Here is a 26052-nt window from a genome sequence, read left to right on the forward strand (position 1 = left end):
AATTTAAATAGTAAATTGTATTCATACTGTATTTTCAAACCGATCCAACTATACCCATAACCAAAAGCAAATAATATTCTATGAAAATTGTTTACACACATTTTTCATAGCATTATTTTAATATAATGCATTACAATACGAGTAAAGGAGATTAACTTGGACAGGGCATGCATGGCGGAGAGTGGAATCCATAGTCAGAACCACATTTGAAGAGACCCCTAAGAAGATCGCGCTTACGTTAGGAAGACTGTATAAAAAGAGACGCGGGGAAGCATCAAACATGGAAAGAAGTGGCAGAAGATAGAGATGGACGAAGAGAAATTTGTTTGGTGGTATGATCTCAATGACCGAAAACCCCCTAAAAAAAAAAAAATCATTATACGAGTAGTTCAATGCAGTATATCAATAATGTATACTATTTTTGACTAATTTCACTCTGTATAGAATATGCTGTAGTTTTAAACGTGTGTTACAATATATCAGAACATATTTTAAAATTACACTGTTCAGGCAACATTAAAATAATTAGAAATAATTAGGCTTAGAATAGAAGTATAAAAAGAAGTAAGTAATGGATTTATTAAATGGAAAAGTAATAAAATAGATCAAATTATGGACGATGAAAAAAATCAGTTACGAATTTAAAAACAATTAAGATACTGAAATACGTTTCAGGAAAAATAAAAAAAATACCGAGAGAGAATAATGATCCTATTAAAGATATTAACCAAATATTTACTGCTTAAGGACATAACTATGTAATGAATACAGTAATTGAAAGTATGACATAAAGATCTTCAAATAATAGTAAATTGGTGATAGAAATGGCTCTTTTGTCACCTATGAAATGTTTAGCACATAAGAAAAAATTACCACATCGAGCTTTTGAAACTTTATCAAAAAAGATATTGAAATTCACCAACTACAAAACTGAAGATGAGGTTTATAATTAAATTAATGAAGAATTATTATGTTTATAAAATAACTGAAAATTTTTAAAAATGTCGATTACAGATGAGTATGAAATAATAAATTGGAATTTTAAAATGACTAAGATAATTTCGAAGATGGCTCTGAGAAAATAAGCCAAGTTAAGTTCAATATTTGTAGAAATTGTATACTATGTTACAAGTTATTGATAAAAAAAAAATGTATACAGTAAGTAGGTATCCGGTGAATCGCCGGTGAATTAATCGCCATTGAATTGATCGCGGGTACAACTGGTCGCCATAATAATTGATCGCCAAACAAAAACTATTTTTAAATATTTTTGAGTTATAATACTATACTACAAAATAGATGCAAGTAAAAATTAAATTAAAAATTAAAGTAAATAATAATAATTGATAATTATAAAATTTATATTAATGCTGAACTCTTAATAAATTTCATTATTAAAAAATGGAAAATGGGCTACAATTTAATACAAATTAATACGACTTAATACTTCAAGACACACTAGCATATTACACAAATATTATAAAGTAGGTACGGTGTACAGGTACAACCAATAGTTGAAGTAAAATACTAAAATGGAATTTTTGTTGTTCGAAATTTAATCGCCTTGAATATCGAGATATATCGCCACGCCGAGTCATATTAGTCAAGTATAGTAAGTCAACAACACAACAACAGTCGTATAATTATGATAAAACTAGTCCATAGCAATAATAATTTTGTCTATGGTAACTATAATTGATTAAAAGTGTTACAACAAACGTAACCTACCCATTGAGTTTTTTTTTATATTTTTTTTTTTTTTTTTTTTACAGCATTATAGGCCATTTAGGCCCTTTGCTGCCAATATCAAATTCTTCCACTCTTCTCTATTATATGCATGCATTAGGTCTCCATGCCAATCTGGTCTTAAATCCTGGATATCTCTTTTGACTACATCTATCCAACGCTGCTTCGGTCTGCCGCGAGATCTTTTCCTGTTCAAGTTGTTAACAAGTACCTTCTTGACAATACTATTATCCGCTCTCCAAACGTGACCAGCCCACTCCAGTCTAGTGCCTTTTACAAATTGTACTATATTTCCTTTTCCATATAATTGTTGTATTTGTTCGTTTGACCTTCTCTCCCACACTTGGGTATCAGGATTATATACGGGACCATAGATTTTTCTTAACACCTTCCTTTCAAATATATTAAGTTTATTCTCATCTCCTGCTGTTGTAGCCCAAGTACAGCATGCATAAGTCACAACTGGTCTGAGGTACGTAGTATATAGCTTCTCTTTATTTTTCCTAGATAATAATTTTGACCTAAACAGATGTGACATAGCAAAGTAACATCCATTCCCAGCTTTTAAACAGAGTTTTATTTCATTATGCATACAGTTTCTATTATTTATGTTGACTCCGAGATATTTGAAGCCATGTACTTGTTGAAATGATATCCCACCGACTTCCAGGTCTGAATCATCCTCATTATCTCGTGCTTCTCTTGTCATGAACATATATTTGGTCTTCTCCTGGTTTATAGACAACCCTATATGTTTGCATACTTCCATTAGATCTGACAAACTGTTTAACTTGTCAAACTTGCTTCGTATCACCTAAAATTATTATATCATCCGCATATGCTAGTATGGTATGGTTCTCATTTAATTCCATTATCTGTCGTCGTGGCATTCTCCTTAACATACTTTCTAACGCTAAGTTAAATAATACAGGTGATAGTGCATCCTCCTGTCTTAGTCCTTTACTTACTTCAAAAGGGTCTGATAGCTCTCCTTGTACCCGAACCATACATTTAGTATTACTGTTGCATAATTTTATTAAGTTAACTATTTTATTTGGAATACCTAGAGTTGTTAGGTTTTTCCATAGTTTATTCCGAATTATACTATCGTATGCTTGCTTGAAGTCTACAAATACTAGATGGATATTTTTATTATACTCGTAATGTTTACTTAGTATTTGTCGTAATGTGAATATGTGATCAATCGTTGACTTCCCCTTCCTAAATCCACACTGGTAGTCTCCAATCATTTGCTCCGATACATCTTGTATTCTTCGTAGGATACATATAGACAGGACCTTATACCCAACATCTAGGAGAGATATACCTCTATAATTTTCTATGCATTTGGGATCACCTTTTTTAAATATTGGACAGATAACTGATGTTCTCCAATCGGTTGGAATTTCTTCTTTACGCCATATCATAGATATAAGATTAAATATCCCATCTGTTAGGCTTGGGCCTCCAAGCTTTAGTAGTTCTGCGCAAATTCGGTCCTCTCCACCAGCCTTATTATTTTTAAGTGATTTAATAATTGATTCTATTTCTGCTCTGTTTGGTTCTAATTCTTCATTTCTCAAGTTGTTGTTTTTGGATTCCTCCCATTCTTCGTCATCTTCTTTTTGGCTTAAATTGGGTTCGCCATTCAGAAGTTGGTCAAAGTACTTCCGAAACTCCTCTGCTTTATCTTTACTATTTGACAATAGAACCCCTTCTCTATTTAAAACGAATTGCGTTGTTGGCTTGAATCCGTTTTTTAAGGTTTTACACTGTCTGAAGAATTCTTTAGGGTTGTATCTATAACTTTCCAATTTTTCAATCTTTTCCTTTTCCATTTTCCTTTTTTCCTGTCTTAGCACCTTATGCGCTTCTTTTCTCTTTTTAACATATAACTCCACATTTGGCTGAGTTGGGTATTGCAGCATTTCTAATCTAGCATCATTGCGTAGTTTAATGACTTCTCCACATTTTTGATTAAACCAATGCTTTGCTTTACACCTAGAAGGTTGCTTTATCATGTCGTCTGCTACCTCCAGGACTGAGCTCTTAATTATTTCCCATGCAGTTTGTACTTCTGATTGCTCTTCTAGTCTACTTGTATGGGTATCCAGTGCATCTTTTATTCCTTGCTGAAATTGTTGAAGTATGCTTTCCTCTCCTAGTTTGTCCACATTGAACCTAATAGTATTTGTTTTCTTCCTTTTCGCTTTCCAATGGTTTGACAATATTAGTTTTACCTTAACTAGAACTAGGAAATGATCAAAATCACCATCAGCTCCTCTTTTAGACCTTACATCCTTGATACATGATCTATGCACTTTATCAACTAAGACGTGATCTATTTGACTTTGGTAAATTCCTCCTGGTGAGGTCCACGTATATTTGTTTATATTCTTCCTGGGGAAGAAACTACTGCTCACAATGAGGCCATTAGCTATTGCGAATTCAACTAATCTGGTACCGTTTCCATTACTCAAATCATGTACACTCTCACTACCAATTGTAGGTCTATATATCATTTCTAGCCCAACTTGTGAGTTAAAGTCCCCTAATATAATTTTTAAACATTGTCCTGATAGACCATTGTACACTCTTTCTAATTCATCATAAAAAATATCCTTCAGGTCTTCTTCCCCCGTTTCTGTGGGTGAGTATACACATATCAGTATAATGTCATATTGTTTACCAGCTATACGAATATGATTTATGTAATATGTTTTTTTGTATATACCTATATAATATATTAAATATCTACTGTTTATTCAACATTGATATATCTACATAATATATTTATATTTATTGGATTGTAAACCAGTATTAAAATGTTCAAAACTATTAAAAATTATTTTATTTGGCGATCAATTAATATGGCGACTAATTTTACTCGCGAATAATTCACTGGCGATCAAATGTTCCCGACCAATTCACTGCGATCCCAGTAAGTATTCAATGTATCTTCCTATAAACAAAGTTGCATATGATCAATTTTCATCTACTTTAAAGTACATAAAAAATAGGTTAAGAACTAAACATAGTAAAGAAATTACTGAAGCGTTTATATTAATATCAGTTGAAAAATAAATGTTGGTAAATATTGATAATGATCATATAATTAATTTACTGTCTCAACAAATTAAACTTCATATCTTTAAAATGTGTCATAATTTATTATGAAAATTAAAATATATAAATAAAAATATACTTAAAATATTAAATTAATTATAAAAGTTTAATTAATGTCTATTATTTTTGGTATGTTTTTATACGTATAAATAACATTTTTTGTTTGTGAATTAAACGTATACAAATTATGATTTGTTATAAAAAAAACTAAAGCATAGTATTGTTTATTTAAAATTATATTAAAAAAATAGTTAATTTAACTGTTTAATATTTTTTTTTCATTTTTCATTTGTTTATATAGAATACATAGAGATAAGCGTAACTAAGCCTTCAGACTCCGAAAATGAATTGAGTCCCACTAAAATATTGTCACTGATACTATTTTTTATTTATTTTTTTTTAATATAATAAGGATGGGCAACTTAAAGTTACTAAAGGGCCAATTTTTAGAAAATTAAAATCTAGCGGGTCATAGTATGGAAAGTAAAAAAAAAAAGTCATTCAAAATATGCATGCATTTATATACATGAAAATAAAAATTCAACGCTTACGACAGTACGACACGAATCATACGAAGAAACTAATATATTTAAATAGTTCCATACAAACAGCTATGGTTAAAAGCTACATACCTATATATTGTAAATTACATTTAGACATTTCACTATGTTTAATACCAGATAACAATTATAATATTAATGGACGATAACATTTAAAATTTGTTTGATGTAATTTGAAAATTAGCACCTGGCCAAATAAAGGGCCATGTAAAAAAGCTTGCGGGTTGCCAGTTGCTTATCCTGACATATTATTTTATATTATAATATGAAATAAAATATTAGATAAATAAATAATTATAAAATAAATTTGTTTTGTTAAGGGAGGCCTGGGTAATAAATTTTATTCTGTATTATCCCGGGCAAACCCTGAGCTTATGCATTACTTGCAACTTTGGTTTAATCTGTTATATAAGTATGTATAGGTGATCGACCAGTATTGAACTTTCATAGCGAACAAAAAGTAGCTAAACTTTGTATTATACGATTCTCAGTTACCATTTTTTACTTTTTATTATCGTAATGACATTGTATTTATAACAGCACAATGCGTCATTTTCAAAAGTAATTGAGAATGACTTTTTCATGAGTTCGGGAAAGAAATGTCCGATTCTTCAAAACATTTACACTTCTATCCCACTACTTGAGATTTGTAGCTACAACTATTACAGTTCTTTGTTTATTAACTACGATCAATAAATTGGTGCCTTGGGAATCAATGTCCAGAGTAATAATAATAATAGTAATAATGATTTTTAAATTTTAATTCAACAATAAAATACTTGACATAATACTAAATATCAGAGCTTTGCACCCGAATTAACCCGAACCCGTAACACCCCTAAAAACCCTTAAAAAAACCAAACACCCAAAACCCATATAACCCGAATGATTTTTTTTTTAAACACCCAAATTAACCAAAACCCAAATAAAATATTGGTTTTAACCCGAAACCCGAATAATTTTTTATATTTTATTACTTAAATAACAAATTATATTAGTACCATAATAAGGTAACGAATATTTGAATCCTCCAACAGAGAACTAGAATATTGTATATCATTTAAAAATTGATAAATTATAAAAAAAACCAAATAATATCATATAAAATCCAGATAATTGTGAAAAACAAATATAAAACCTTTTTTTCTATTATTAATAATAAATCAAAATATAAAATTATTTAAGCAATATAGATAATTCATAGTGAAATAAATGGATACCTTTTTAAAATAGATAAATCAAAACAAACAATTTAATATTATATAAACAATCCAGATAATTCAGGAAAAAACAAATCTATACCCTTTTCATATTAATAATAAAAAAACTATATAAAATTATATAAGCAACATAGATAACTCTTAATAAAATAAATGTATACCCTTTTGAAATAGATAAATAATTATAAAACTAAGGATATCAAGCAGGAAATATTCAATTTCATCATCATTTATAATATTCATCTACAAAATATGTTGACAAATATAAAATACCAATATAATATGATACTAATTACTAATACATCAAAACTGTACAGTGGACGATGGTAACTATAAAAACCACATTTACAACTATCTAATAATGGACATAATTAAAGTTATTTTCTTACCGTTATCGTGTAAATATTTTTAATAACAATTACTTATTGAATATTTTATAAAATAATTAGAATTTTATTTCTTAGTTTTGATTTTTAATCAATATATCTTTACTAAAACATTTATAACGTATGTCAGAATATTGAAAATAATAGAAAACAAGAGTGAAATGATATTAGACCAGCGGCAGTGATATTATTTGATATATTTATAAACTGATAAAAAGGTGGTTGGTAGCTGACTACCATCAAAAAAAATATTAAAAATAATTTAATAAGTAGATAAAATAGTAACTATCACACTTGAAAGGTAAAAAAAAAGTGGTTAGCATAATAACTACTGCCCTCAAAGAGTTAAGGAAATGTCTTAAAATGCTAGCTTACGTGCGAAAATTACAATAAGTGATGTAAAAATATTTATTCTTTGTGACGCTTTGTATGGCATTAATTTCGAAAAACAAAAACAAAAAAAAACTTTTAAATACACCTGTTAATATTGCATTAATATATACGACAGTCGTAAGTCTGTTAAAAAGTGAAAAAAAGTTTTAATTAATTTTAGTGTATAGATAAGTGTACACAAAAAACGAGTTACCGCAAATGTGACCAATGAGGTTATAAACGCAAATGTGCTGACTGCATAGGTAACACCCAGTTTACACATGATTTTATTTTCAGTGTTTTATATTTTAAACTGGAAATTAAAACTAGTCCATTGTGTTTTATGAAATTCATTACATTCTATTAATTGAATGCATTACTATGAAGGAAGTAAACATAGTGAATACCAACAGAACTATTATAGTCAAACAGCGTTAATAAAATTCTGGATTGATAAAAGCTTATAATTAGAAGACAGTTTCTATCACGACAAATATATAAGATTATAACTATATAACTTTAAATAATTCATTGTTGAAGTCGGTTGATGTAATAATTGTATTCAAGTCACATAACTCATACAGTTTTTGTATACTCATAAAAGATATATTTCGTAAATATTATAGTCCCTCCACAACAGTCACTATTTTTATTTTATAGTCATCATATTTTTTATGGTCATTTTCTTAAGAAGAACAAAATGAAAATTAAACAATTTTAAATAGGAATAATATTTGTATAATAAATTAGTAACTATTATGGTATTTCTTGTTCGTCATGAGTAGGGCTGGGATTTTAATGCTCTAAAAAATAGCGAAAAATACTCTAAAAAAATGTATAAATGTTTTATAAATTATAAAAATGTAATATATGCGTTAAAAATGTATTTATTATAGTTTAAAAACGATATTATCAAAATCATGTTAATAAACATATTCAATTATATTTATTTAACATAATTTGTTTAATATTTACATTTTATTTAACTTTATTTAAATTTGATCGTCGATGGACTCTTGCAAATAAAAAAATTGCTTTCGATTATTTTAATTTTGTTCTATTTTTGATAAAATATGTATATGAGCTGATATGGTCGTATATAAGTTTATCAATTTAGTAGGTTACATACTAAACGTGCAAGTTTTAAGCGAACAAACACCGAAATGCGAGATCAAATACCCTAATATTTAAGAATTAATATATAAATTCTGAAAAATGCTTTAAAAACTTAAAAACTGCCATAAAAACAACAAAATGTACCCTAAAAATGCCCTAAATATGCACCTACAATTAAATTTGTCATAAAATAAAAGAAAACACAAAATAAAAACTACATTAATCAGTATCACTTGAAACACATTTTTTGCTCACGGACCAACGTGTTAGGATATTAAAAAAAAAAGATGCATTTGCATCAAAATCCTAGTCTTAGTCATGAGCTTAATTTATATTTGCTTTAAAAATACAAATAATATTTGTTAATAAGTGTAATAGATTTTATCTATAAAATTGTAAATAACTTATATTGTCCCAAGCTAATATTATATGCAATTACTCAATTATAAAATTGAAGTGTTATTGATTAAAAACTTTTTTCGTGAGCATTTTAATGGTACATAGATATTCAAATTAATATTTTTTTTTAAACCGCCTAACGGATTTTTTATTATTACAATAAATGACCTTCAACAATACATTTCAGAGGTATACATAAATATTAAATACTAATGAATAATATTTGATGAATATAAAAATAAAACAAAAAAAACATGTTTGGGTTATGACTCCCAATGGAGAGGCCTGGCCCTAGTCTAACATTTTATACTAAGTTGTATGGCTTTTGGGATTTGAGACGCCTTATGTCTTGAAAGTTAACAAGTAATTGAATCTCTGCTGGATTAATGCATTAATCTAGCCTTATTTCGTGTTTTCGGGAAAAATTTATAATCTCTTTCTGGACGGATCTCGGCGGATAATGATTTTTCTGTCATACCGGTATGCTGCGATAATAGTACGGAGAGCAAAGGTTCTTTTTCGTATATAGAAATATTAAAAATATGCTAAATAGCTTCGTTATTACTGATTTATGTTCCCATCTGGTATCATGATATTTCGCCATTTTTATTTATATTTTGTACTTCAAACATAGCCAAATCATTGCCTTTAGTATTGTATTTGCAAATATACTCAATGTATTTTACAGAACTACAAACCTTCAAATTAACATGAGCTTTATACGTTTTCGAAAGCAATAGTGAGTGTGGTACTATCCACTGATTATCAATTTCAAGTTGATTTATAGAATATACAATTTCAGAATGCGTAGAGTTATTAATAACCGGTGGATATTCAAATACAAGACGAACAAATTATGCACGTGTTAATATGTAGCTGGTTCACATTTTCACTCGATTTCGTGCTCCAAATGTGCTGTTCACGGCTACTCTTGTTCTCGATATTATAATATTCAACCTGAGTAGCAATTTTTGTACTCACACCGTTAATAAATCATTAGTCAAAAGTTCAAAATCCTGTTTAGAGCAGTGTTTTTGATTTTGCGTACGTTTTGACTCATATTTGTGCACGACTCTTTTTTTTTCTTATACTTTGAGCTGTGTTTCTTGTTGTGACTTGATTAGCCAATTGAAAATTTCTTTGAATACGTTTGCGTTATGCCTCACAAGTATTCTCATTAGAAAAGTTAGATTTTTTTGGTGAAATTAAAATAAAATTCATAACATTTCATACCGTTCGTATGAATATTTACAAGTATAATGAAAAAATACACAATATCAATATAAATGGTTTGTAAAAATTAACTTTTTTCAGGTATTAATATTTTATTTTTGTAATATAATAATATAAATATTAGTAAACTAGAATACAAGTAATGCTAAATATAGATTATAAATTTGATATAAGTTTTATGAAAAAAAAAAAATATGTTAAATTTTTCCCATGCTTAACAATTAAAATACATTATTTAGGATTTAATGTAGTACATTATGTTAAATTTCTTTTTGTACTTAAAATTATTTCTAATTCTGTTGATGGATTTTATTTCAGTGTTTGTGTACTTCGGCTTTAGAATTTGGCGACAAAATCGACTATTTTGAGTGAATATTAATCTTAATTGAATAACAATCAACCACAGTATGGATTACATAAGGGAGTTTGACATAAGATTAGACAAGGAAATGTTTTACGCAGGAGAGATTTTGGAAGGTCACGTGCTATTAGACACAATTGAAAACTTCAAATTGAAAAGTAAGTTTACCGAAAGTATAAAATAAAAAAAAACAACAATTTTAATAAAAGTAATGTATTCAATGTTGTGCAGAAGTTATTAACTAACTAATGCGTAGAAAACTACAAGTAAAATAAGGTTTTGGAAACCAATAGTGAATACATTTATTATACCAATTTAAAATTAGTACAGATTTTGTGTGTTGATTTTGATACCCTAACATTACGTAACCTATGGATTTAAATTGCTTTTTTTTTATAGTACTGAAAAATATACTTAATTTTTCTAATCATATTGTTTTAACTAATACTTAGTTAATTTGAAGAATGTTATCTTATGTATAATATAAAAAATAAATATATTAGGTACTTGTGGTGTACTTGAGGGATAAGAAAATAAATGGCTCATTGATATCGTTCAAATATTTTGAAGTTTAATTTTTATAATGTGTTTTCTTAAAGATTCTTACAATAATTTTTTTTTAAAAAGTAATCCTACAACTTTCTGTCATTCATTTTGAACCAAATAATTATATTTTTAGATCAATTTTGTTATTTTAGTAATTTTTTTTTTTTTTTTTTTTGCAAATGATCAAATATTTTATGTTATCATATAACGTTACATTAAATGTTATAAATATATGAAAATGTTTTTCCCTAGAACACTAACCTTATTTTTAGTCCGTGATTACTAACCATTCATCAAATCGACGAATATAATATAAATGCACATAAATATTATGTTCAAATTACAGTATTTATTTTTCAGTTTATACTATAATCTTTATTCAAATACTTTTTAAAATAACAATATACTTAGTAACATCAAATTGAAAAAAAAATTGTAAACTTAAAATAAAATTTTATGTTTTGAAACTGTAATTAAAAATACATATTATTAAGTAAATATTAATCATTATAACAATGTGGACATTTTATAATTTGGTGTTCGCCGCATATGTGTTTTTGACATGTAGAACATTGTGATTTAGTCATTCGCCTTTTTTTGTAGTCGCAGAAGCTACAAACTTTTCTTTTTTTACTTGACAGTTCTTCTTCAGTCGGTCGATCTTGTGTTTGTGTTACGTTTTTTATTCCCAAGCAATCTTCAATATTTTTTTTCAAATTATGGGGTAGCTTACTATTCGAAAGCCTTGATCTCATGCAATCCTCAACCAACTGCTCTTGTAAGCGTATCATAAATTGGAAGCGTGATAAAGGTTTTATAGTGTCTTTCCTGTTTTTGTAAAAATTGTGTACGTATATAACATAAGCATTTATTGATGCTATATTTATCATATTATAAAAAATGTACAATGGCCATCGTTTAGTTTTTCTACCGGCATTCATGTTATGATACATTTGGTCAAAACTATCCACGCCACCTTTAGTTTCATTATAGTGCATTACAATTGTTAGCTTTTTAGTAGTTTCATTTATAGAGTCATCACTATGCAGGGAAGACACTAATGTAACGAGTTTAGTTGGTTTTGTTTTGTAAGAGACAGCAGTCAAATTGTTTGAAAATAAAAATAGCGATGTATTTACTGCTCGATTAGAATATTTTAAGTCAGTAAATTCAACAGGGAATTCTCTCTTATTATTTTTTGATCGTACCAATTACTGTAAGTTTATAATCTTTTAGTAGTTTTTGTGTAAGAGGAATATTTGTGAACCAATTGTCCATTGTAATATTGCGGTTTGATCATTTTACTGACGATATTAACTGTTCAACAAAATAATTTGATGCAGACACGTTACTTGGGACAGTTCCTTTCCCGCAATATGGAATTTCACTTATCATATATTTTGTTGAATTGTCACACATCATAATTATTTTTATTCCATATTTATTTGGTTTTGACGGAATATACATTTTAAACGGTCAACGACCTCGAAAACCAACTAACTGTTCGTCTATTGTTAGGTATAATCCTGGTTTGTACCACTTTTGACAGTTCTTCATGAGAATGTCCCAAGTTTCAGAAATTGGTGCAAATTTGGTAATAGTTTTTCTTTTGTCCCGAGTATTTTTTAAATCAAATCGTAAACAATTAATTATAAAATTAAACCTTGCAAGTGACATAGTAGAGCGATACCTATAACCACAAAGTGAGTGGTCAAATAGATTGACTGCATTTAAATGGTTATTTTTCATTGCCGCGGAAGCTATTAAAATACCTAAAAGGCCTTTAAATTCATTTAAGTTAATATTTTGAAATGTACTTTTATTTTGTACGTTTTGCGCATATTTTTGTTTTTGGAGAACAATTTCTTCATTAGTATGACTTATTATTTTCGCAAACAAATCAGAAGAAAAAAATAATAAAAAGCACTCTACGGGTTCGTTTGAAAATAAAGCATTTCCTAATGGTCCTGGTGTAATATGTACAATATTTTTTGAACTGATTTTAGAAGTAGAAGGAATCAAATTACATTTACTTTGCCATTTAAATCCATTCTTTCCAACTACGTTGTCATTTTCAAAAAAAATTCTGGAGCTTATTGGTAACTCTGTTTCACAGGTGTTAGCAGGAGGGTTTTTTCTTTTCTTACCCTTGTTTTTCACAGGTTTTTTTTTACTAGCTTCATTTTGAATATTTATGATGTTCTCAATCATATCTTCATCTTGAATTGCAGGTGGATAATATTCTGGATCCGCATCGCTATCTTCCTCCTCAAAATCTTCAATAATGTTGTCCTCAATTTCACTGTCATCTGAATTAATTTCTACAAGTAAACGCATTACTTCGTCATCATCCAGTTCACATGCCATTTTTAAACTAAAAAACGCATAGTTATACGCTTCAGATAAATAATGTACTAAATTTTTAAAACTTGAAACTTACCCTTTATTTATAACTATACGTCAAATCGATGAACCAAAAACAGCGTGTATCACTAACTAGTAGTCGAATCGACGAACAAACATTTACGTTTATTACTAACTAGTAGTCGATTCGACGATGTGTGTCTTACGCAATCGAAGGTTGCTTTTCAACTGATAAAAATAGGAAATCATATTTTATCATAAAATAATGTCAACAACATTCTTGAGAGATACGTGTGTCATAACAATGGGCACTATTAATAAACTAGAAATTATGGGAATTAAATTAACCTTGCTCGTCGAATCGACGAATAGTTAGTATTCTAGGGTATATATATTTTTCTTAGTATAATAGGTCATATATATTATTCCCCCTCTCGTACTATTTTATACTGTCACGTCCTTTTATTATAATAATATTTATTTATGTTTAATATACATATATATCTCTTCTTTTCTTTTATTTAAGCCTATGTTTGGTTTCGCAGTCGGATACACGCTCGGGAGAGTAGCTTGACGATCGAACATCGGAGATCATTTGCTCGACAAATAAAGTTCTTATACGTCCTTGAGTAAGAGAGATTCTTACCTCAAATTTTTCTTTCATTTATTCTATAAAGTAGTTCATTTTTATGTCTCAACATGAGACCAATCACGTTCCATCGTCTTTGATGGTTTTAAGTTCATTCTTTGCATTAATTTATTTCACTAATTATGCTTTTGTTGGTTCCATCCAACTTATAAGCAGCATTATTTTATACTACCACATTTCAAAGCTTTCAAGGATTCATTGTTGTACCTTATCTAGTATCTAGGTTTCGCAGCCGTATAGCATCACATTCCATACATATAATTTTATGAAGCATTTACTCACCCGAATACTTATATTATTGGAGCATAACCTTTTTTGCTTGTTCATGAAAGCTGACTTTGTCTGTACAATTCTGGATCTCATTTCCATGATGCAGCCATCTTGGTTAAATAAGCTGCCTTAGTATTTAAAATTTTCCACTTTTTCAAGCAGCCGATTTCCTGCTTGTACATCAGTGGCGTATTTGATGGGAGCGATGGGGGCAATCGCCCCCCTCCCCCCGAGAATTTTTAGACCAAGACAATTTTTATATAAGTAATAGGTATTTTATTAAGAAACAAAAATTATGATTTATTTTATAGTATTACTACATTTGAAAACGTTTCAAATTTTACACTAATTTAAATAACGCAAAACGCTAAATTTTTATAATGTTTTAATTATCAATAACGGTAAACGGAAAGTTTTTTAAACGTTTAAATTTGTATAACATTTAAACGCTTAAATTGAATAACGTTTAAATTATTAATAACGTTAAACGCTCAATTGCTTATAACGTTTATATGTCCCATAACCATAAATAATATATATTATTTTGATTGAAGACCTAACCTAACCCAGTCCATACTTAGTGAAAAATTAGATAAAATACAAGCGGAACTTTCAAAACACAGATAGGTGTTAAAAAATAACTACACAAAAGACAAAAGACCATTCTAAGTAGACCGGCATTAGATTAAAAAAAAAAAAAAAAGCACAAATATTAAGGATTCACCTGATATAAATATTACCAAAAATTTTGAGCCGGAATTAAGGAAAAAATTAGAGTCGCCCCCTCCTTAGAAGTAAGTCTAAATACGCCCCTGTTGTACATTAATTCTATAGATTCAGTCTAAATTTTGGCAATTTAAATCATGCCTTAATTGTTGATTATTTGATAATTATGATAATATAAAAATCAAAAAAAGTTTTATTTTTAATATTTATTTGTAAGGCAAAAAATATTATTATTATTTAAAAATATTAAAACAAATTATATTATATTACTTATATTCACTTTCTTAAATTATAAATTTATTATTATTAAGCAGATAATAATTAATGAGAGGGTTGGCACTGCTTAGTTCCAATTAATTACGACTTAAAAATGTCACGATTAAATATAAATAATCAAAAATAACATTTTCATATTTCATTGCTTTTTAAAAATTTTCTTGCCTCCCTAGAGGAACGCGCCCACTAGGTTGAGAACCACTGATATAGATGATAATCAAAATTATATTGTATCACAAAAACATATATACTAATAGGTTATAGTTATACTAACTAGGAGCGTATCCAAGAATTTTTTATGGGGGGGGGGGGCCCAAAATTTTTATTTTATCTGTTCTATAATTATAGTTTAACTCAATACCAACAAATTAATATTAATATACTTTAGTATGGATTATACATTATGGGTAGGTATATTATATTATCTATAAACTTTGTATATTGAAGATAATGGGAAATTAAAATACACTATATACTATTATTATACTATTTACTATTAAACCGTTGAGTATGTAGAAATTTCAATGGGAAGCCGGAGCTGAACCTCCCCCCCTTGGATACGCCCTTGATACTAATAGATTATAAACTTCCAAATTAATTCATAAAATGAATATGGTAATTTTACGAGTAGTATTCTAGCGGTCGAAATAAATGTGTCAAAAATGTATGTTCAACAATATTATTATAAAAAATGTTTACTAAATAATAAATTAGCAATTAAAATGAATACTATTTGTTCTATAGTTTAAGTTATGACTATGGTAGGCGTGTATTTGAATTTAAATCGAATTAGTATAATATCATAAATCATTGCATTCGGAAGCCAATTCCGAATAGGGTTTTGTCACACTTCGTTGAATATATATAATATTGCTTTATTTAAATTTTATATTTTCGATTCCTTCCTTATACTTAGGGAAACTTCTGACAGAGTAGAAAATCGAATAACGGATTTCTAAAAACCGTCCGTGGTTATTTTATTTTCCTACCAAAAATATGTCATTTGAAGTTGTTTGTGTATATTTTATTATCCGAAGAAATATTCACACAAAATAAATCAAAATAAATTGTAAAAAACTAATAAAACACTCGTTTCCCTTAATATCACAAATAACAATAGTTAATTATTCATAGCTATAATTATATTGTGTGTAAATTAGATTTTATCTTCAATAATGTACTAAGTAATATTCCAACATTTAACTTAAGAAATTATGTACCATTTTTTATAAGTCATTACACACAAAACTACGGTTATTGCGAATCTATTAATAGAATGTTAATTAATTGTTATAAATTAAAAATCATTAATTTCTTCTTTAATAATATGTAAATTAAAAAAATTACTATTATTATAAATTTATATAATTGTAAATTTTAATGTTTTTAGTATAATTCTGTACTATTACCTTTCGGGGTAAAAATAAATAAATAAAAAATTAATTAAATATTATATTTTTATCTTTACATTCTTAATAAATAAAAATCAATAAATATTTTTCCAGTTCGAAAATTATATTTAAAATATATAATTTCCAAACAAGTATTAGTAATTAATGATAATTTGACTGGAAGGAGTAAAGCATTTCTCGGGTTATAATAAATTAATTTTTTTGTAATAAATATATTACATAATCAGTAGACACGCTGTACTAAAATTAACAAAAGAAATGAATCTATCGATTTTCCATTTTTCCATCTTGTTTGTTTGTCTTATCGATCGTTTTCTTTGTTATTGTGAGTTTGTTTAGGAAAAACATTACAAAGTTTCATAATTCGTGTGTATTTATTTTCTATTCGACCGCATAAATACCGTTAATGGTGTGTAATTCATTATAATATAGGCAAACAAATAAAATAAAAAGTTATCCAATAGTTGTATGACCTACCAAAACTGCTAAATTTTATGTTTTACAACTCATTTCGATGTACAATATTTCATTAAACCCAGCTAATTTTAAAATAATTCGCTTTGTGACATCGAAATAAAAAAATGTTAACAAGAAAACCACTATAGTTTGAGACGTATTCTACAGACTCTATATAAATATATTGTATAATAGTCAATATAGCAGTGTATTTGTATTACTCATTTCATGATCGTCCATAGATACATCTACACTTCCTGGAAAACAAAATAAATTGCACATACATTTTACACAAACCATTTATTAAATTATTATCGTTATTGATCGTATATAGTTTAAAGAACACTGCAATGTTTTGAATATCATATAAATGTCATAATCTTACAGGAAAGTTTTTATATATGTATTTATACACATAAACCATATAAACTTTTGGTTCATAAAATGTTTGTTTTAATTAAGTTTAGGTTGTTGATGATTTCATTTTTAATACTTTTATTTATTTATCTTTTAAAGTTGGATGCTGATAAATTTTTTCTTTTTCGATATTATTAATTATTAGTGTAATAATTTATCTCATGAAATCAAGTTTACAAGATCATTTTTAATGCGCTTGAGGCTTAGAAGAATAAGAACATTTTGGAAAAATTATTGTAACCGGAATAGTCATGAAAATTATGCACAACGTTAAAACGTCATGAAATCGAGATGGCGAGTCATTTTAGACGAAAAAAACTGTCGATTTTTTATTATTATTATGTAACGTAGTTATCGTAACGAAAACAATTTCTCAACATACACAACTCGACTTGTAATATTTGACCTTATCTTATTCGAGTATTTCATGTGTAAATCACCGGGTGCTTTAGCTACAATTTGTTCATACATTGTACAGTGAGATGTGTATTGATTTAAAATAATAAATAATAATAATAATAAAAAAATTAAATTCATCGTTTATTGTTCTGGGACTTGTGAATATTTCGACGAGTTGAGATAATCCTGATTTCTAAGCGATGGATATTACACTTTAAGTATTATTAAAAGTCATAATGAAATCACTAAATTAAACTGTGATTTTATCGCTTTGGCTTTGTGGTGGTTACCGTTAGTTCGTAGAAATAATACATTTATTGAACTGCAGAGGTACGATAACAGCTTGTGCGTATCGAAACGCAATTAAGCCGTACTGAGATAAACATAACAATGTTAGTCTTGCGAGAGGCTGAATACAACCGTACCACTCGTCGGGTGTATATATCAAGTCATGGAATTGTGTGTAATCGATGTGGTGAATGACCGTCGTAAATTCGATCTTCGTCGACCACAGTCCTGTCTAACCACGGTGTTGGAATACATATTGTTAATATTTTCTACGGTTTTATGAGCTATCCTTATCGTTTCTGTCTAGATACGTATCAGTAGATATAATATACAAATGTCATCGTTTGAAAAACTGACATAACATATTGTTAACACTTACACAATATGCATGCAAATATTTATTGATATGGACGGCTGCATCACGATTGCGCAATTTTTCCTTTTTTGACCCGACTAATTACTCCACAATTGCACCCGGATCCCTTTTTACTTGATAAAGTCACAACACCATTGCGCACCAAATAATATGTGTATATACTATATATAATAATTTACGTATAGTATAAAATAATGTATACAATACATACTTTCTACATATAATTTTCATATACATGCGCTCAAATTTATTACCTATTAATTTACAATTTTTCTTCCCAATTATTACAGGCTTAAGACTGTCAACAAATGATCATCGTTAGCTTGGTTAAAAATTGTTTTTTTCTAAATTACATGTATGCTAAATGTATATACCGACATGGTCAATAGTAGAAATATTTTTTATTAAAAATTGTTTTTTTTCTTAAATGATAGTCATAAGTTGATATTATTATAACTATCATTAGCTCAATCAACTTTTCATTTCGATTTTAAAAAGTGCATTTTGTGAATTAATAGTTTTAGTGCATGTGTATGCAAATAATAGAAAGTATGTATTGTATACATTATTTTATGTTGTACATAAATTATTACATATATTATATACACATAATTTGGTGCGCAATCGTGGAGTAATTAGTCGGGTCAAAAAAGGAAAGATTGCGCAATCGTGATGCACCGATATGGACAATTGTGCTGCGAGTTACCTGGATCGTTTTTCGGGTACGAAATGAAACACGACCTTACAACATGGTTATTGATATCGTTCAATAAATTCCAATCTAAAATAATGAATACTTGTTCGAAAAGCCAAAACGACAAAGACGCTGACAAATTATAGCAATGATAATTAATATTTTCGGTTTTTATCAAATATAATCGAATATATATTTTACTTGTACTGTTTTCCTACATAATTTAATGAAAATAGTGGACTTGTTAAACCCTTTGATTTTTTTTTTCATTAACGACCATATATAATATATTGAAATTAAAATGTCAACACTTCAGTTTGTTGAATGGAAAATTGCGAGATTGTATATATTTACATTAGTTTTTGTAAAAATGATAATACTGTTGGTAACATATGGTGGTGTTCGCGGTCAAATAAATTAAATGCCTTTCCTATACACTAGCGGTATGTCTAAGAAATCAAATGTCTACGAAAAAATAAAAACAATATTGACCTGTTTTTTATGATAAAAACTAATAATATGTAATTCAGCGTAAAAGAAAAAGAAGGCGAAACTCCTCAATCGGGTGAATTATAGGAATTGGTGAATAATATTGCTTTATTGGTCTTTTAAACTTTAAACCAATACCATTGTTCTCGAAAAAACAATTCAGAATGAAAGACATCAGGTGGATCAGTTTATAATTATAAAGATGGTTGATATAGTAGAACGAAATTTCTTAATAATAAGGTAGATTGAATTTATAATTTTCTAACTTTTACAAGAAAAAAAGAAAAAAAAATGAAATAATCAAAAATTGCATTTGCCTATTAAGATCACAGACGTTTCATTAAAATATTTCGAAACAATGAATTGTTATTTTAATGCTTGTATAAGTACTCGGTCATTGTTTCAAGTCACTTCGATTATTTTTATGTAATAACAACTAAAGCAGCGTCTCCCAAACTGTGGTCCGCGGATCCCTAGGGGTCCGCACGTATACCGGAGGAGGTCCATGAACGTGAATTAAAAATAAACCAAGTATTATTATTTATTATTGTTTTTAATTTTATTAGTATTGAAGGGTCCGCAATCATTTTTATTTTTTCAAGGGGTCCGTATCGTTCACTGGAAATTCGTTAAAATACTAAATTTTGTTAAAATATCAATTTATAACTTTTTGACGAATTTCAAGTATTTTTTTTTACTTATTTATTTATTTATTTTTTTTTATACAAAGAAATTTGTATGAAAAAATCTTTAATTCAATTTTCAAATCTTAAGTACAAAAATTGAAAGTTTTATGAATTTTTATCGTTTTGTAAAAACTAATATTAAAACGTTTATTTGATTACTACTATATTTATTTGAAATTAAGTTCATTTTTTTTTTCATTAATCAGTAAAGATATGTATAAAGAATTTTGTATTACATTTTTAGGACTATACAAAATCACCTCATGGCCAGAAATTACCTACTCTTTTTGTGTAGTCAAACACATTATAGCCGAATGTCTCTACTTCGAAAACTCAAAAAAAAAACACCACATCCTCATATACTAGGAGAATCTCTACAACCTGATCTCCAATCAAATATCAACTTCATAAATGTCGTAAAGAAAATAGAATCATGTAACCTAATATAAACATAAACTTAACTTGACTGTTACAACTAAATAAAATATTAACTAATTACTAATGGCGTAGTAGCCGATGTAGTTAAGTTCAATAAAAAAATAAAAATAAACATATTCCTTCTCTTATTCGAAAAAACTTGAAAATTAAAGTTGCTTTTATACAGCAGTATATTGCCCTATTATATTATATTAATCTTATTTATTTTTAACCCAATAAAAAGTATCCTTGAAAAATCTATAACGACGTGTGCCAGATAAATTAGTACTACACATTTCCTAAATTATTTTTTTGATTCATCAATCTTAAGATTTTCAACTGGTATATAACATTAAAACATAGCAAAATAAAACTAAAAATATCTTAGTTCTCCTTGAGTTTCTGTCAATTAGTAAATACTCGTGTACACTTTTTTTGATTACATCCAATTATATTTTTAATAAGGTATAATGAAAATCTTCAGTGGAATTGTAATACACATTTTTTCATTTATTCTTGTAAAATATAAGTAATCATTTTATTTGTAATTGAGCAACCAATAATAATTTTTGAATCGTACAGACATTAAATACTAACAACTTTGCTTAGTTGCACGATAGTTATTCACAAATATTTAATTTCGTTGTTCGAAAGTTACATTACCTACAGTACAGATGTAGTATATGAATAAATACTATAGTTATATAGTAATATATACTTTAAAACGATAAATTCAAATATATCTATACTTCATGAAATTAAATTATAATTATGAGTTATAAATAATTTAGTGTTCACTTATTACATCATACCTAGGAGTCGATACTTGTGTAAAATCTATGTTCAATAATTTTACTTTATTTTTTTAATGTATCATATTATAATTATTTCTATTAAGCTATTTACCTTGTATCCGTATCTCTATTTGAATGTAACTAGATCGAAATTAATAGATTAATTGTGCAACCTTTACGGTTTAAGAGTTCAACAAATTTTAAAAATAGACACAAAAATGATAATTTATTTGACATAAAGCGAATTCAAGGAATATTTTTATAATGATATACAAGTAGAAATAATAATAAAAATCAATGGAAGCATATTAGCTTATACAGTTTTATCAAGTATACTATGTGTATTTAGTTTATTAATTATTTATTGAATTTTTTTCATTTATGTTGTATTCGATTTCTTCCGGAGAGAATTTCTTTAATTCGAAAAAAGGTACTTCTTAACTTATAGAGTAGAATAATGATAAAATCAAAGCACTAAATTACATAAAATAAATAAAAATAGAGTATTAAAGAAGAAATAAAATCCCATGGCAATTTTAAATTGTACGCAAATACATAATGTATAAATTAAATACTATAAAGATTAGTAACTGAAATTCAAAGTAAGAGAATTAACGGATACAATATTGCGGAAGATGAATAATCACTGAATGCTCATTTCTATACATATAGTACATAAAACAAATACATTTTTTTAATATTTTATAAGAAATTCATTTTTGCTTTAATAAAAATATTATCTTCTGATTTCAAATTATTTTGAGATAATATAATATATACACAATTAGTTTGACACAACATAAAAAAATCATTCGTTCAATTATTTACATACTGACAAAACGAAGTGGGGATCGGAGAACAACACAAATCATACAAGCATGATTATATTGACGTTGTCAAGTCTGTAGTCTCATCAAAGCTTATACTGTTACTACGTCACCGTGCCTATGTTTTATCTTTTCTACATCCCTATGTTCATGTGTATTTATTTACTACTGAACTTTTTTCATCTTCAATTATTAGCTATTGGCTTAGGTGTCACCGCGGCTAATCAGTAATCACTGCTAATCACAAATGTTGCCTTGGTGGTGGGAAAAAATTAGCCGCTTTAATTGCCTACATACCCTTAAGAAAAACTGAAATGGTGCTCCTAAAAATATCATTATTTTCAGCTTACCAGAATCTACTGGTCTCAGTCAAGTTAAGTTGAATTTGGTAGAAATGTCCAAATAAAACGCCATAAGGTAACCAAGTCGATGGAGACTGGAGCGAAAGGCCGACGACCATCGATGGAGGAACTTTATACAGTGAAATATCCAATGTTTGGAATGAGTGAAAATGAAAATATCATCATAATCTGTTATCATTTATGTATCTTCATATGGGTATTTTTACCAAAATGCATACCCATTAGTCAGAGGCGGATCCAGGATTTTTTTATGGGGGGGGGGGGGTTTAAAAATTGTTTTCTTTGGCACTTGGGATATTATTTATAATATTGCGGTCAGTGACTGATCAAGGGTTTTTACTTTTTAATGCAGTAGTACACATTCGTCGTTTGGCAATGTTTTTAAAATTTTACGTATAATGACAATCTTGCCCGTTTCAATAGCTACGCCTGAACGAAGTTTCTCATGTTTAAAAAGAATCAAAACCTATCTGCGAAATACAACAGGTCAAGAAAGGCTCAATGGTCTAGATTCTATGAATATTCATAAAGATATTAATGGATCAGTTGATGAGATTTTTGAAGAATTTTTCAAAAAAACAAGAAAAATTTAATTCAAAACTTTTAATATTATTGTAAAATTTTATTTAAGTGTATGAAATAATTTAATTAAGATAATAGTCAGCAGCATAATACATTTATTTAAATCTAATACAACTTACTTCTTGTACGAATAAAAAAAAAATTTATGTACTTTGCCTTATACTTTAAAAAAAAAAAATCTTTTTCTTCATTCATAAAATTATTGATTTTTAATATATATTTTTCGTGATGTTGGAGGGGGTTTTAACCCCCAAAACCCCTCCCGTGGATCCGCCACTGCCATCAGTCATAAAATTAACCATGTCATTTTTAATTTTTGAAACTAGAGGTGGCATGCCAGGTAATCACTAAACGAATTTGAGAAATGCGACCACAAAGTTAAGAAGCAGTGTAAAATGGTATTAAAAAAGTGTTGTGACATTATAGTTTTTTGTTGTTTCCCGACGATGTTAAATTCTATCTCCGAATAGGCTCTACTCAAGACTATTCATCTTCAATAAGATTTTTAGTCTATGGTAAGTATAATCAATAGTATTAGACTGGAGTATAGTACTTTAAAATGTCATGTCATGATATTTATTCGTTGTCGTAGATCTATTGATTTCACGTATTTTGTCAATAATAAAAATTTGAAATATCTGTTTTTTCAATAGCATATCGAAAAAGTAGTGTATAAGGCTCTTATTAAAATTTTTAGATTTATTAAAAGAACCTTTTCTGAATTCAAACTTACCAGTTCACTTAAGGCTTTGAATATTTCATTTGTAGGTTCTCACTTGGAATATGGCGTAGACCACGCCATAGTGGTGTATTGGAAGGTATACGGGAGTATACGGCGTATACCCAATACGCTATTTGTATCTAAGGCGTATAGCTTATGAGAAATTGATCATACTCGGGTATACGACCGTATCTAGCGTATAGCTTGTAATTTGACAAATATAAATAATACAACTTGTGGTTATATTTATGACGTGATTCGGTATCGGATATATTATTATTACTATTTATTTTTTTTTTTATGAAAAATTCAAATTTGTTGTCATTTAACAAGTTTTCATTAGAACAGTGAGATCCCAAAGATTATGTGAAATCGAAGATGATAAATCATAGATCAACAGAAGACACTAAATTAAATTATGTCATCCAGCTGTAGATCCGAAAAATAAAAACAAAACAAGTCTTGGAAAAATACTGACATAAAAAAAGTAACAATGATTTATTTTTTTGAATTACATTTTTTAGTTTTTTCGGTTCAGGTTTCGGTTTTGGTTGTTTAATTAATTTTTTAAGGGTTCCGGTTTAGGTTTCGATTTTTTAAAAGAGTAAGAGTTTTAGAACCGGTTAATTTCGGTTAGTTCTGATTATTAGAGATTTATTAAAAAATTATTTATTTATTCTTGTTTAAATTTAATTTTTTTAATTTCATAAAAATAGAAGGTATTATGAATAGTTAAAATTAGTTTTAAATATTTTAAATATATATATATTATATCAGCCTATTATATTTCTTTGAGTTTTATTTAATTATTTTATTCCAACTCATAGTAAGAATTTGTAAAATATTTTGTAATATTGTGAAATATTATGATTTGATGACATAAATATCTTTAATTTAAAATTTAATTTTAATTGGGAATCAAAGTTAATACTGGCTACTGTTGTAGCTACAAATTTTTTATAAACATTAATTATATTTAATACTTAATTGACAAGGTAGATGATAAAATCATTGTAAATTATAAAATATTAATAAACATACAAAAACAATAATAATAATAATAATAATAATATTACAAATTTACTTATTATATGCATTACACTATTACAGTTTACAACACAAAATAATAAAAACATTAAATGATTTGTCTTTTATTTTTCTGAATCGACAAATGGACAAACAAAATAGTCAATACCATAGTTTTACTAGTCTAAATAACTAATCTAAATTAACCCTTTTATAATTAAGGTTTCGGTTACGGTTACGGTTATTCATTTTTAGAAATAAAGGTTCCGGTTTCAGTTACGGTTCCTAAATTTTAAAGGTTAACCGATTCCAGTACCGGTTCTTTTCGGTTACGATTCTAGTTACTCCTTTCGGTTACTCCTTGCTCAGTACAAAGAGTGACCATTACAAAATTGAGCATGTGAAGCGTAAGTTTTTAAAATATGTTGCTGGTGCTCTGCAGAATCTGCAGTGCAGATTGAGTGTCCGTTACATGGTTAGAACCGACCATTGTTGTGCACAATAGTCGTGCATATGATTTTTAATTGTGACTGCCGAAAATGTAAAAACTCGTAGTGTTAGATAATCTGGTGCATCCCTATCAATTGAAATTACCTGTCTTTGCCCGATTATGATAACGACGCCTGCGATTGCCATAGGTCATTACACGTACACATTACGACCTCGAAACGTCTCGAAACTTCAAAATCCGACATAGACGTTTTTGTTTCGCTCATAGTATACATATGTTGTGTGCGTACCTTACGCACCAAACGT

The 26052-nt window shown here is 27.8% G+C and overlaps 2 protein-coding genes across 5 annotated transcripts in view; one reads left to right on the forward strand and one right to left on the reverse strand.

Annotated features, from left to right (window-relative positions):
• The window catches only part of LOC112684345 (arrestin domain-containing protein 3-like), a 162113-nt gene that overhangs the window by 45880 nt on the left and 90181 nt on the right, over positions 1-26052 (forward strand). For 3 of the 4 annotated variants that reach the window (XM_025555817.1, XM_025555815.1, XM_025555819.1), the window contains exon 2: positions 10477-10677. In XM_025555817.1, the coding sequence (XP_025411602.1) occupies positions 10566-10677 (112 nt within the window). In that variant the 5' untranslated portion in view covers positions 10477-10565. Of the gene's footprint in view, positions 1-313; positions 333-10476; positions 10678-26052 lie in introns of those variants that run through there. The other variant, XM_025555818.1, reaches the window with a different exon arrangement.
• Positions 11587-13790, reverse strand: LOC112684347. Its single transcript, XM_025555822.1, has 2 exons — positions 13506-13790; positions 11587-13439 (listed from the first exon to the last, which is right to left on the reverse strand). The coding sequence occupies exon 2, from the start codon at positions 13430-13432 to the stop codon at positions 12542-12544; it is 891 nt and encodes a 296-aa protein (XP_025411607.1). The 5' UTR covers positions 13433-13439; positions 13506-13790; the 3' UTR covers positions 11587-12541.

This window comes from Sipha flava, unplaced genomic scaffold (assembly GCF_003268045.1).
Source record: "Sipha flava isolate LNK unplaced genomic scaffold, YSA_version1 249_pilon_pilon, whole genome shotgun sequence".
In the NCBI taxonomy this organism is placed as follows: Eukaryota; Metazoa; Arthropoda; class Insecta; order Hemiptera; family Aphididae; genus Sipha; species Sipha flava.

What these genes read in the sequence shown, in the direction of transcription:
- LOC112684347 (XM_025555822.1), bottom strand. Translation starts at nt 13,432, where the DNA reads ATGGCATGTGAACTGGATGATGACGAAGTAATGCGTTTACTTGTAGAA.